General features: G+C 37.8%; 1 protein-coding gene and 2 pseudogenes across 1 annotated transcript in view; 1 reads left to right on the top strand and 2 right to left on the bottom strand.

Annotated features, from left to right (window-relative positions):
• LOC131774377 (uncharacterized) overlaps positions 1-12,585 on the top strand; it is a 262,621-nt gene that overhangs the window by 174,050 nt on the left and 75,986 nt on the right. Inside the window, exon 3 of the mRNA XM_066169311.1 lies at positions 6,119-6,152. Within this exon, the coding sequence (XP_066025408.1) occupies positions 6,119-6,152 (34 nt within the window). The remainder of the gene's footprint in view (positions 1-6,118; positions 6,153-12,585) is intronic.
• LOC136282161 (uncharacterized) lies at positions 6,423-8,708 on the bottom strand (annotated as a pseudogene).
• On the bottom strand, positions 8,808-9,543 carry LOC131774370 (uncharacterized; annotated as a pseudogene).

Genomic DNA, 12,585 nt, shown 5'->3' with positions numbered 1-12,585 from the left:
ATGTCGCCCATGCAACAATTTTAGCATGGAAGAGTTCAGGGTATCCTCTTGCCCGCTGATTGAGCTTTAATTTTTCTTTTTCACTTGATCCCGCTTTCCGTTTTGTCTTGGACTTTCTCCATTTATGTAGTTTTACGGATTGGGTTCGCCCAGTTTTCCTCGCACCTTCTCTGAAAACTACATCCAAGTTCCTGTTAGGCAAATACTCAGGTTCTAAGACTGTTTGCAAGCTGTGAAACTAGTAACAGTATACTAATTCGCATAATGACGTTGGCGTCAAAGATGTGTTGCAATTTTATGATTAAAGTGTCACCTGTGCTAATTCTCGGTTTTCACTCACGTGACCAAAGCCTTGACAACCGTTGCTATCCGCCATATTGGTGTACAAACAAACGCTTGAAGAGCTCGTGGTGTTAAGTACCTTATTACATGAAATTTTCGCGACATGTTAATTTCGCGATTTGGAGAGTCGCATATTTCGCGACACCTTATTTTCGCGATTTTGCGAAAATTTTGCATTTTGACTCACTTTAATTTCGCGTTTTTGAGTGAGACACAATTTATTTCTTTGTCAATGTTATTTTACATGTCCTTGAAAATTTGATCAAACAACTTCATCAACAATGTCCAAATAAACAGAAACGCAGCTGATTATGTAAACAGTAACAAGAAAGATGTTCTCACAGCGTCTAGAAGGCACGGTATGTACCTGCCCATGCTTGAATGCAAGTCACGTTATTACTGGTCAATTGACCTTAATATCCATTACATTAAATATTCCTTTCTTCTAACTCCGAGGAAAAAAATGTTGCCGTTTAGTTGCATGACTGACGCCGTTTAATCGTTTGCGTAAATGTCTTGATACGGATCAACAGGGGGTAGCACTTCTTTTCCATTTAAAACATCCTTTATTCCGGCTTTTTCCCATCCTTTCAAAACATAAACCTTTCCTTCAGTGCTGGTGAAAAAGTTATACAACTCTACCAACCAAGTGGCATGGATTGGTTTAAGGACCGATAGTTTGAGATCAACATCGACATCTTCAAAATTGATTCCACTATCCACTTGTTTCTGGACTTCTGCGGAATACCACGTCGTGAACTTGTTCTTGCAAAACTTCTTGGCCTGTCCATTGACCGTTAGATCCAAGGGTTGAAAAAAATGTGTCATGCTAGCTGGGACAGAAATGACTTCTATATTCAGCGAGGAGAACTTCGAGCAAACCTTCTGTGTTTTCTGACCTCTGAAGACATCCCAGATAAGAAGCGCTTTTTGAGATCGTGGAAGGCCAAGTTCCTTGCGTTTCTTTACCACGAAGGGATTGATTACAGAATCAATAAAGCCTATTGTTTCTGCCTCGTTTGAATAGTGCTTTGGGTTTTGGCAGACACAAAAGCTCTTGGGAAAACTAAAGTTCCGAGGAAGGCTAGCCTTAGTTTTACCCTGGTATATAATTTGCAACGGGAGAAATTCGCCAGACAAAGAAATCACAAATGTTAGAGCGATGTTACGCTTATCTGTCAAACCCTTGATTGGTACAGACTGAGAGTTTGTTGCTGCCATGGTCATTCGACCCACTGATACATAAGAACTCGGTGTTTGATCAGCATTAAGAATAAGTTCTGGTGGAATATTGTGTTGCTTGATGCAATTGTCAATGTCCGACAGGTAAGTGAGCTTGCATTCGTCGTAAACTCCTCCGGGAAAAGTTGCAACGCTTGTAAATAGATTGAGTCCATCCTCGTGTGGGTGTAAATGAGAGGTACTTGTCACGCATTGACGGATTGCTGCTAATCAGTGCTTTCGCAGCAGCTGAAACGACGCTGCCGTTCACTACGCCACCTCTGGACCTGAGGTTTTTTAAGAATGCGATCAGTTTGCTGTCCAGCTCGAGAAGGAACGGTGGTCGCCCACGTGTCTGCGTTTCAAGGGACGTAACCAGTTGAACGTTTCCTTGTCTTGTTTGCACAGAAAGTTCCTCTCGAAATGCCTTTTTAAAGGCATGCACTGTGCTTTCTTTTAAGCCTGGAAATTCTTCAATCTCAAGAGTATTTTAGGAATAGCGACGATAAAGTACTATTTTATACTGGCCTTCCTTCTTATGAAATCCTGAACTTTGTGTTTGAACTGGTGTCACCGTTTGCTTCTCGTCACTCCCAAACACTGAGTCCTTTTCAAGAATTTGTAATGGTCCTGATCAAGTTGAGATTGGATGTTCCTTTTCAAGACCTTGGTTGAACATCTCAGTTCCAACTGTTTTCAGGACATTTCATTCTTGGTTGATAACTATGGACACTGGCCAGATCGTGAAAGTTTGACAAGATCAATGCCACAATGCTTCCAGTTCAGCTTTGGAACTAAAACTACTGTGATAATTGACTGTTTTGAGATTTTTATTGAGAAACCTACAAATTTACTTGCTAGAGCACAAACATTCAGCTCCTACAAACACCATAATATTTGGCAAAGTTTTTCGTTTTAAGTGGACACAAAGCTACCCAAACTAAGCAGAATGTGAAGATTAGTAATGGTTTCACACCGATTTTTTCGTATTTCTTGTTGCATCTTGAATTTTTTTTATGCACAGTTTCTACCAAATGATACTATTATGTCTACAACCATTGTTGAAGTAAAATAGAAAGTTTGAAGGAAATCGGTCATTTGCTTGTAAAGATATTCTGAAATGTATGTAAACATCCATTAATGTAAATGTGTATTGTACTACAAGTCTGACAAATATGTAAGCCAAGAAAAGTTGAAGGTATTTAGTTAATTTAACAAACTTGTTTCAAGGCATGACCTTCTTTGATTAGGAAATGCCACGACAGGAAAAAATAGGGAAGCATTAAAAAAGTGTCTTAAAAATTAAGCAAACGGAAATTGTATACTACGAAATAATAATCATGTATTCTCAGTTAAACTATTTTCAAACCAGGCATTAAAAGATCCATCTAATTCAGGATGTTTATGAATTTCAACGAGAATAAGATCATTATGTGAAATGTTGTGATATGTCATAGCGGTTTGCACATCATCGATTAATTGTAGCTTGTAATTATACATGAAATCATGTTCTAGTTTAAAATATGTGGCTTCTAAGAGATCAAACATCTAAAGATGAATAGAAAAAGTGGGTCTTAGTCTTAGATAGTCATTATAATCATCTAAAATTCGAAACAAAAAAAATCACATCGAAAGTGGAAAAAATAAATATAAAATAGTCTTTAAACTATATTTACAAAAGATGCTATAATAACATATTTCATGCATTTCTTCAACATCATTTTGTATTAATATATGTTTCATGGAAGTGATGAGCGAATACAATTTTGTAGGTAAATTGAAGTGAGGTATAAATACGTAGCATCGTATATGGCATGGAATCGGGAAAATTTTGCATGTACTGAAAGTTAAAAATAACAAAATTACGATGGTAGTCAGAAGTAAATAGGCAGATTTAATGGAGTCGCACATTCACGACAATAATCGACCTGTTCTTCAATCAACCAAGCAAAAAGCCACTACCCACACCGCAAGGTAGCATTTCATTTGTTTCTGAGGCATGGGGTGGGTGAACCTCGGACAAGTTTTTGACAGAAAACTGTGGTATCTTGAGCAAGTTGGTTCCTGGCGACATGATGATGGCTGATCGAGGCTTCACCATACATGAGAGTATTGCATTCAAGAGGGCAAAGTTGGTAGTTCCAGCTTTTACCAAAGGCAAAGAGCAACTTGACCCAGTTGAATGTTGAAACCACAAGAGCAATTGCCAATGTTCGTATCCATGTGGAAAGAGTCATTGATCTCTTGCGCAGCAAGTAATCCTCATGGATCTCTTGAAGATAAAATCCCAGCTATTGACCGTGTCATAAAGGTTTGCTCTGCTCTGGTTAATTTATGTCCTGCTATAGTACCATTTGACTAGACTATTTCAGTTATGCATTAGTCTGTGGAATCCCCCTTCGCTGACTACCCATGAAATATGGGGCATTACTGGGGATAAAGCAGGGTATTAAATGGAGAGTAGATCACTTACTTGATTACATATAAGAGAGTTAGACTAGCAGAAATGCTGCCTTGGAAAGGGAATTGCCAGGCATTAGTACAATATTAGACAATTTTTTTTAAAATCTAATCCCCCACTATTCCCAGGGTTGTTAAGGGCAGGAGATTCCACTGACTAGTGCATTATTTTCTTTGTGGTGAAGTTATTAAAACTGGAGTCATTCAGACGGTGATGACCAATCAAATTTTATTTTAAAAAAACAATGCATTCAGTCTTTGTCATAGTCTCCCTTGATGAGCATCATACTCTTTGAGTTAATGCTGAGGAAAATATGTTTGAATAAATTTCAGGAATCAATTCTTTGGATCATCTGAGCTTATCAGTGATTAGCTAGAAAAAAATGGCATTTCCACAAAAGTACCTTCCATAAAAATTGAAATGCATTGTTTACATTATACACTTAAAAATGGTTCAATTTCGAGGGGGCAAATGGATTCTTAGAGGGTTTTCTAGGTTTTTATTAAAAACAAAAAAAACAAAAAAAAAAAAAGAAAAATTAATATGTTGAGAATACATGATATTTAATGAGATAATTAAGATAAGTTGTTACAAGTTCAGCATCTGTCTGGGTGGTGACCCATATCTTAGTTTGCACTAAGTACTACAAATTTCTAAAAATACACACATGGATCTGCACATCAAGCAGTTATGCTAACGGGAACAGTTAGGATTTTTTTTTCCTGGTATATCCTCCATTCATGTTTTTCAACAGAGCTTTCATTTATTGTGTTAAAAACATAGCACAGCACTGGTAAGGTTCATTAACGAGTGCTTCTGTGAAATATGTTCCAATATGCAATATACTTATTATTTAATTATCATTTATTTTTTCTACTTATACTGCTTCATTATTGCAGTCCTAATGTACTTCATGACAGCATTGTTAATCAAATGCCAATGAATTAGTTTCAATTTAAGAAACTGAAATTTGAATATAAATATTACTAATATGAACAATATTTTCATTGATTCAAGTATTACAGATTGGTGTCATGCTGGAAATGCTGAGTAATTCCTTCGACATGGTATACATTTATTTCAGACAAATTGCCCATCATTTAGTATGAAACAAGAACTGAACAGTTAACCATTTTACCATTGTTACATCCCTGATGGTGGATAAACTTAATCATTGGTGCGGTACTCTTCATTTATATTTTGATAATAATAAACTATAACAAATAAATAGATAAATACTATAACTCTTGTGGCTTATTTAGTGTCAATACCAGTTTATAATAGTTGCTTATTTCTCAGGAAATGGGCTAATCACATTGAAATAAATGTGGGCGCATCTGTGGAACATCAAACTTGGCTATACCAGGGTTTAGACCATACACAATACATGTTGCAAATGCAATAGAAAACACACTGCAATCACTGCCATTCCTTTGTTGCTGGACAGGTACGATGTTTATCCCTACAAATTTGTCTGCCATTAGATCTGTCACCTGTTCTTCTACTTCATCTACAATGATGTCATGGAATAAACTGTCATGCAAGTTTACTATGCTAGGTAAACAGCCTACAGAACTAGTGCATACCCAATGATGGTTACCTGTGTGTAGAATTTGCACAAATTCACTTGTTACAACATCAAAGTTACTTACTGGTCCCAGCGTAGTTCTTTGAAAACCCTCAAACAATGGATTTACCTGTTTTAGTAAAATTTGGGCTTGTTGAATGATGGTGCAGTCTAACCATCCAGTTGGGGATTCAGTGCTATCATAGTCAGCCTGAGTTAAATTCCCTAAACAGGTTGTCTTATCAATGTTTCCTCTAGTAACATTGTTTATCTCTACATCATCATCACTTTCAGATTGATCATCAGATAGTTCATTGTCACTGTTATCTATGTCAGATAGATCATGAACATTGTTATCATCATCACTACTAGTAAAATCTTGTGGGCTCGAAGAAGTACAAGTGGTAGATTGATTTAAAGACTCTGATTTAGAACTGTGGCATTCAGTTGATGGTGTGGTGATGGGTTGGGATGCTTTGGCTGTGCTAATGCTTACATCATTTTCTTTGTGGGGCTTTCCTTTGCAGCTGTTACAAATCCATGTGCTCTTGCTGTTGTTGGGTATCCTTTTACAGTTAAGGCAGCCTAAATGAAAAAATTTTCCATTTAGACAGTATTTACTGTGACATTCAAGAAGTCTATCACCTGACTTTGGCTTGGAATCACAAATACTGATGCTATCCTGGTGGAGTGCTTTGTTACATGTATCGTGCTCTGCTGCATTCGTGGTTTTAGCACTTTTCTTGAATTCTGGCAAGAAACGACAGGTAGGACAATACCACATCTTTGGAACTTGATCACTTATTCCCAAACGTGACAAGTGAAACTTTATCAAAGAGCACTTGGAGTTGGAGCAGGTGGTGGTTTCCTCTTCAGTAGCTTTTCTGCAATAACAAATGGAATTGTCATTGCATACTGCTGGAACTTGCATTTGACTTGGCATGTGACATTTTCTTGTGTACCAACGGCCCAAAACTCCAGGGAGAATACAAATCCTCCAAAACTTGGTCAGTTTTGGTTGTACTGATTGCCACAGGGCCCAATCAGGATATATCCTCTCCTGGTAAAATACTGGTTGATTGTTTGCATTGAATGCAAAGACAACAAAGTCACAGTACTTCAGCTTAGTTATGTTCAGCTGCTGCTGGACCTGGAAATAAAACTGGTGGTTTCTCTTCATCCTGAATTTACCATTCACCTTTTCAAGGCAGGAGGTCTTCTTCAAGGTGTAGGTATCGAAATCACCATTCTCAATTCCATAAGGACATTTAACCTCCCCTCAACCATCACCACAACAGGAACAAGGGATGCTCTTTATCAACAATAATCCCACAATACTTAACTTTAAAGTCTTCGTGAGTCTGCTTTATTATGAAACATATGCCTCAACAGCAGATGCCTCATGTTTCTCGCCATGGGTGACAGCTTTTGAGGTGACTTTGAACAAACGGGGGTAGCAGAGAGACTTTATCAAAGATTGCAAAGGCTGTGTAGGATTACTGTGTGTCACAGACCAACTGACTTAAGCACCAATACCGCCAGCTATGTGTCGGTAGAAGAGATTCCCCTTGGACTGCTTCCTTGTGTCGGCTTCAATGGCATCTAGTTCACTATCATTAAGATTTAAGTTGACCTCCAAGCATTTTTTCAGCAGCTCTGGATAGTTCAGGTTCAGATAACTAGGGTCGTATAAGTCTGATATTGTAACAACATGTTGGCTTCTGGATATAAACCTATCACAATAAGGTTTAAAGAGACTTAGGATGACTGGTTTTATATCCAAACCATTCAACTTTTTCAACTGAGCTTCCATTTCATCCTCATTGGGTGATCTTAACACGTTGGAAGTCTTGCTATGTCTTGCTTGAGCACTTATTCGGGACTGTTTCTCTCCCACAAAGTCATCTATCTTGAGATCCAGCTCAGCTTTCAGTTTCTTTGCTGATTTAAAATTGATAACCCGAGCTCTAGCGTACGGAACTTCATTCACATAGGTCAGCAAAAGCCACGTGCATTTGACTTAGGTGCATGCTAGTTTCCCGTTGATTCTTGTCCATGTCTCAATATAAAAAGCACGCTCGCAACATGGGAACACTTTTCTGCTAATCCTGCTTTACATCCCATGCAGTGGGCCGAAATAACAGTTCCTTCCTCACTCGAAATAATCCAAATGGGGATCGGAGGGTCATTCATACGCTGGGAATGTCGCACCTTTGCTATGACCACGTACTTTCCGGCGATAACCTTCCCTTGTACACTTGTGATAAAGCCAGAAACCATCTAGTTATATGCCTCCAAACTCTTGAAGGCCTTGAACTGCTTAGCAGTATAAAAGCTGGTATCCAAAACCAAATAGGATAGCAGATTCGTAGCTTCGATAGGAGGCAAACTAGTTTTTCTTGAGCAGATTCGTCAGATTCCTCAATATCACTTTCAGACATACTGAAAACCTCAATCAAACATTGCAAGTTGACATATGCAAATTAGCCGCGTGTACAACAATATGGCCGCTAACAAAATACGATTACCCTATGACGTAACGTGAAAACCGAGAATAAAAAACAATAGCTTTACTTTAAAAACTTTTGTTTAGTGCATTCTTCGATGTTAGTTGTTCGGTGTAACTGGTTAATGCTGAAGCTCTCAGCCAATCAGATGAGGGTTAATCTCCATTTTGAGACCATAATGCTGTTTTAACATCGGAATTTTCAATTGGTTTTTTTTCAGTTTTCTTGTCAGGTCATCAGGAAGAGATGAAAAACCCAGTTGCTTGCAGTGTGCCAAATAGTACAGGAGGGTAATCACATGATTGCAGTGGAAATTTAAAAAAAAAAAATTGAAACTTTCAAAGACGAACATATGTATGAATTCACAATATATTTTCACACTATGAAAACGTGCTAAATTGACCATACCAGAACAGGTAGATGGTAATGCGGTAATCCTCGTGGAGGGTTGTGGGGAAGATGTTGGAACGATGGCAGAGGATGTTTCATTTCTGGTGTAAGAATTGATACCAGGTTCCACTGTACTGGAAGTGGTTAGTGCTAGAGTGGTGATCCACTTAGAGTAAATGATCTGGAAGAAGACCCAAAATGCCCTTCCGCGAATTGACATAGATCAGATTTTTAATAATGTCTTTAAGGAGACAGTTAACCCTAAATCAGTGTAATCAGACAAAAATTCATAATTTGTTTTAGAATGGACCAAACATTATTAAACTTGGCAAAAGGAAGCTGCCTCAACAGCAGCAGCAGCCGAGGCAATTCTTTCCTGGTCCTGTTTTTTTAATGCTTTCAACATATTCCAGCCAGGAAAGACTCCACAGGATTCCAGAAGGGATGCTCTACTTGCAGCTCCTACATGAAGCACCTCAACAGTCTCACAAACTGTGTTGATGGTTCGTCTCTTTCCACAGTAACGGCTCTTGGGGCATCTTGACCATAACTGTCCATTAACGCTCTCATTTTGATTCTGGGTTTGCTCCTGCAAACACCTTTTCAATAAATCGTCATTACTAAGCCTAAAGAAAATTGGCAACAGCTAATTAATAAAAACATAAGGAAAAGACGGTTGTCCTCTTTATATTCTTTGAGAGCCTTCCAAAATTTGCACCAGGAGCCTTCACCTTTGGGGCATAGCTTGTGCTGCTCTTCTAGGGTACATGAATCATCTTTTATCATGTGATGATAGATTGTCCATACACTGTTCTTCATTTTGTGTAAATGACCTGTATTTTCGCATATGGCTCTTCCATAATATTTCTGCATTCTGTCTACGAAATTGTCGGTTAGGGGACCCCTTCCATCAACCTTTCCTCCATCCGATATCTTAGGCCATCCATCTTTATATTTTTCTTGTAATTCCTAAGGGCAGTCCCAAATGTCTTCTGAACATGGCCAACACGTTCTTCCTTAACCACTGGATATTTGTGTCCATAAAGTTCAAACATTTTTTACTTGACTCTGCCGAAACAGCTGCTGTCAACATCTCCCACAAAGGTAGAATATATTAGCTTCCTCTTCTCAATGCCATGACTGAAGTTGTTAACTGTTCCTGAGGACTTCATTTCTTCAGAGGAACCCACACTGTTTACCTCACACTGGCTTGCATCTGACTCTTTCCAAGAAAGATAATCAGGTGATATTTTATCACTGTTCCTTGGATGAGCATTCCTTGCAAATGAGGGATTTCACCTCACAGTCAATAATTTCGCCTGTCATTACTGAAACAGCAAACATTTCACCAATCTTAGAGCTGTGCCTTCTCTTCTGTCAAGTTCCATCTATTGAAACAGCAACTTTGCACACTGATTGGCCATCAATATCTACGACACATTCTTTACCTTCGTGGAAAGCTAGTTGTGTTAGCCTTTCTGCTGCTGCGCACATTAGTGTCTCAGCATTACTCACAGCTAATTTTTCAACTTGTTTCATGTGTTGAATATAGGCCTTCTTGCTAATTGGAGGTGGAAGTTGCAGCTCATATGGCAAAACACTCTGATAGTAGTTTAGCATCTTGTAGGTTAAAGCCATGAGCCTCCTCATGAATACAAATTTCTGCTGAACTACTTTGAGAACGAGTGATGACTGCCTCTTTCCGATCAAAGTCCTCCAAAGAATTGTTGATAAGTTTCAATTCTGACATATTTTTCGGCGCAGTAGGGTCTAGAAAGTTATCGTACTCATTTTGAGCCTTGGATGTGCTTAGTTGTGGCTCCATGTGTGATTCTATGATGGTGTTATTTCTGCCATTTTCCTCTGCTTCCCTTCACACGTTCATGCTTTTTTCCCATGAAAACCTTTCCTTTCCTTCCTTCGACACAATCTAAACTTCCCTTCTCTCTTACTTCTGGTTTTTCCCTTGGCCTCCATCGATAAATTCCAAATTACACAACTTTGACAACATTAATACTCCAACACTCGCTTGCATTACTCGGTGAGAAAGTCAAGCAAAATAAGCGCAAAGTGTTGTGTGTTGTGGGTTAAAAAATTTGGACGGTCATGGAGTATAAGACCTCTGGGTTACAGGAGAGCAAATTTGGATCGTTTCTCGAAAAACCCATATCTGTAAACCATGGCAACCGAAATCAACAAAGTGTAAACAATGGTAGCTAAGGCGTTTTTAATGACTTCCATTGATTAAAAATCAATTTTAAGATGGGATTTTAAAACATATTGTAAAATGCTCTCGGAACTAAAAAGCCAATATTATGAACGTCCTTCCTACTCTTTTCAAGTTTGTTCTACAAAGGTTCAGAACCCTTCTTGATTCGCCACGTCTGGAGGAACGGTTGCAAAGAGTGAGCACTTCTATTTAAAATTACTGTCTCATTTTTAAATCATTACCATTTATTTCTTTGTATGATTATTTATGGGATTTATGGGAAATAACCCATACAATCTGATAACAAGAAGAATCAGATTTACAGACTTTACATTAAGAAGAGAACATATAAAAAGAGAACATAAAAAAGAAGAGAAAAGAAAGTTCAATACTGAATATCTATCAAAAATAGTTCAATTGAGGTATTATGAACTAAAAGTGGCCCTGTGTTACATGATGTACATATTTAACATAATTGAAATAGAAGAATTATCAATAGGTGATGATGGCAATCCAATGATTTGGACTCAATATTTGGAAGAACAGTATTTAGAAACATATTACTGCAGTATGTATTGACTGGATGTGATCGGTCAACTTACGTCAAGCCGAGGAAAAGTCCTGATTTTTCAAATCAATTTTCATGTAACCAATCATTGGTATCAAATCAATTTTGACTTTAGTGGGACAATTGACCAATGATATTGACTTGATTTCGAAGCTTCTAATCATCGACTTTTAGTGAGCTCAATTTATCTTTTTAGAGAGAAAAGGGTCTTTCATGCAGTTTACAAACATAATGTTATTATACTGTTTGTACTAGTAAAATTTCATTTGGAACCATATATGAAATAGAAGTAGGTCATATTAATTCTATACCTTTAATTTTTTTCTTTTTTCAGTTTAACTTCAGGCTGAAGATTTCTAAAATAAGGAACCTCCTGTCTGAAGTTATAGACTATCTGGAATTGCCAAATGACAAATACAATTCAGTAACAATTAACTTATATGTGGAAGGTGCTCGAATACCCATTAGAGAACAGTTTTGTGTTGAAAGTAACATCAGAAGAGTAGTTCACTTTCTACCACCTACTGAATTCTCCAGGTTTCTTAGATTTGTATCAGTTAAAGTTCATTACAATGAACCTGAATTTAATACATGTGTTGGGGACGATATGCAGAGAACTCTTTTACGCATAGCAGCACCAATGCAAGTCATTCCATGATTGAGTAAACCTTCTTTTAAATTTGAACATTTTCACCATTTGACATTGCGTGTTGTTTTGACTTGATCTTCGTACACCTACGGTAAAAACTGAAAACGAGAACCTAAATTAACAACTCACTGGGCGAAAGCGAAACTGCAAAACGAGGCACATGTACTTATATATTTCTATGCGATAAGTGGGTAGGAAAAACACAAAACTTCAACAATCAAAATGAACACAGCACCCAAGGTCCTGACACGAAATTACTCCCGCACTAAAACGAAGTCTGCAATTCGTGCTTGGCCGCTAGTCGGCCCAAACAACATTTTACTAAGTTTATCAGTCATCTACCTTAGATATCCCACAAAACTTTAAATTGATGTGGTCACTCAGGAAGTCAAAACGCAATTTATTGTACAGAATCAATAAGTAAAATGTATAGCAGGCATAGATAATCGCACAAAAGGTAACAGTAACTTAACAGAACAAAAACTGGCCTGACAATGAGGTGAACGGGCAATGTGTTTTCACAGCAGCAGAGAGAATAGCGTGACTAAAACTGTCAAGTAAACTAAACCCCTTGCATAGAATTCTTGAAGAAACTCCATCACATCCCTTACAGGTAGGTTTAGGGGATTCACAGCCTTCCCATCTGCACATGACTGCCACTTCTCAAGGTA

Source organism: Pocillopora verrucosa, chromosome 7 (genome assembly GCF_036669915.1).
Source record: "Pocillopora verrucosa isolate sample1 chromosome 7, ASM3666991v2, whole genome shotgun sequence".
NCBI classification, from domain to species: domain Eukaryota; kingdom Metazoa; phylum Cnidaria; class Anthozoa; order Scleractinia; family Pocilloporidae; genus Pocillopora; species Pocillopora verrucosa.
The sequence above is the reverse complement of the archived record's forward strand: the minus strand, read 5'-3'. Positions and strand labels throughout refer to the sequence as shown.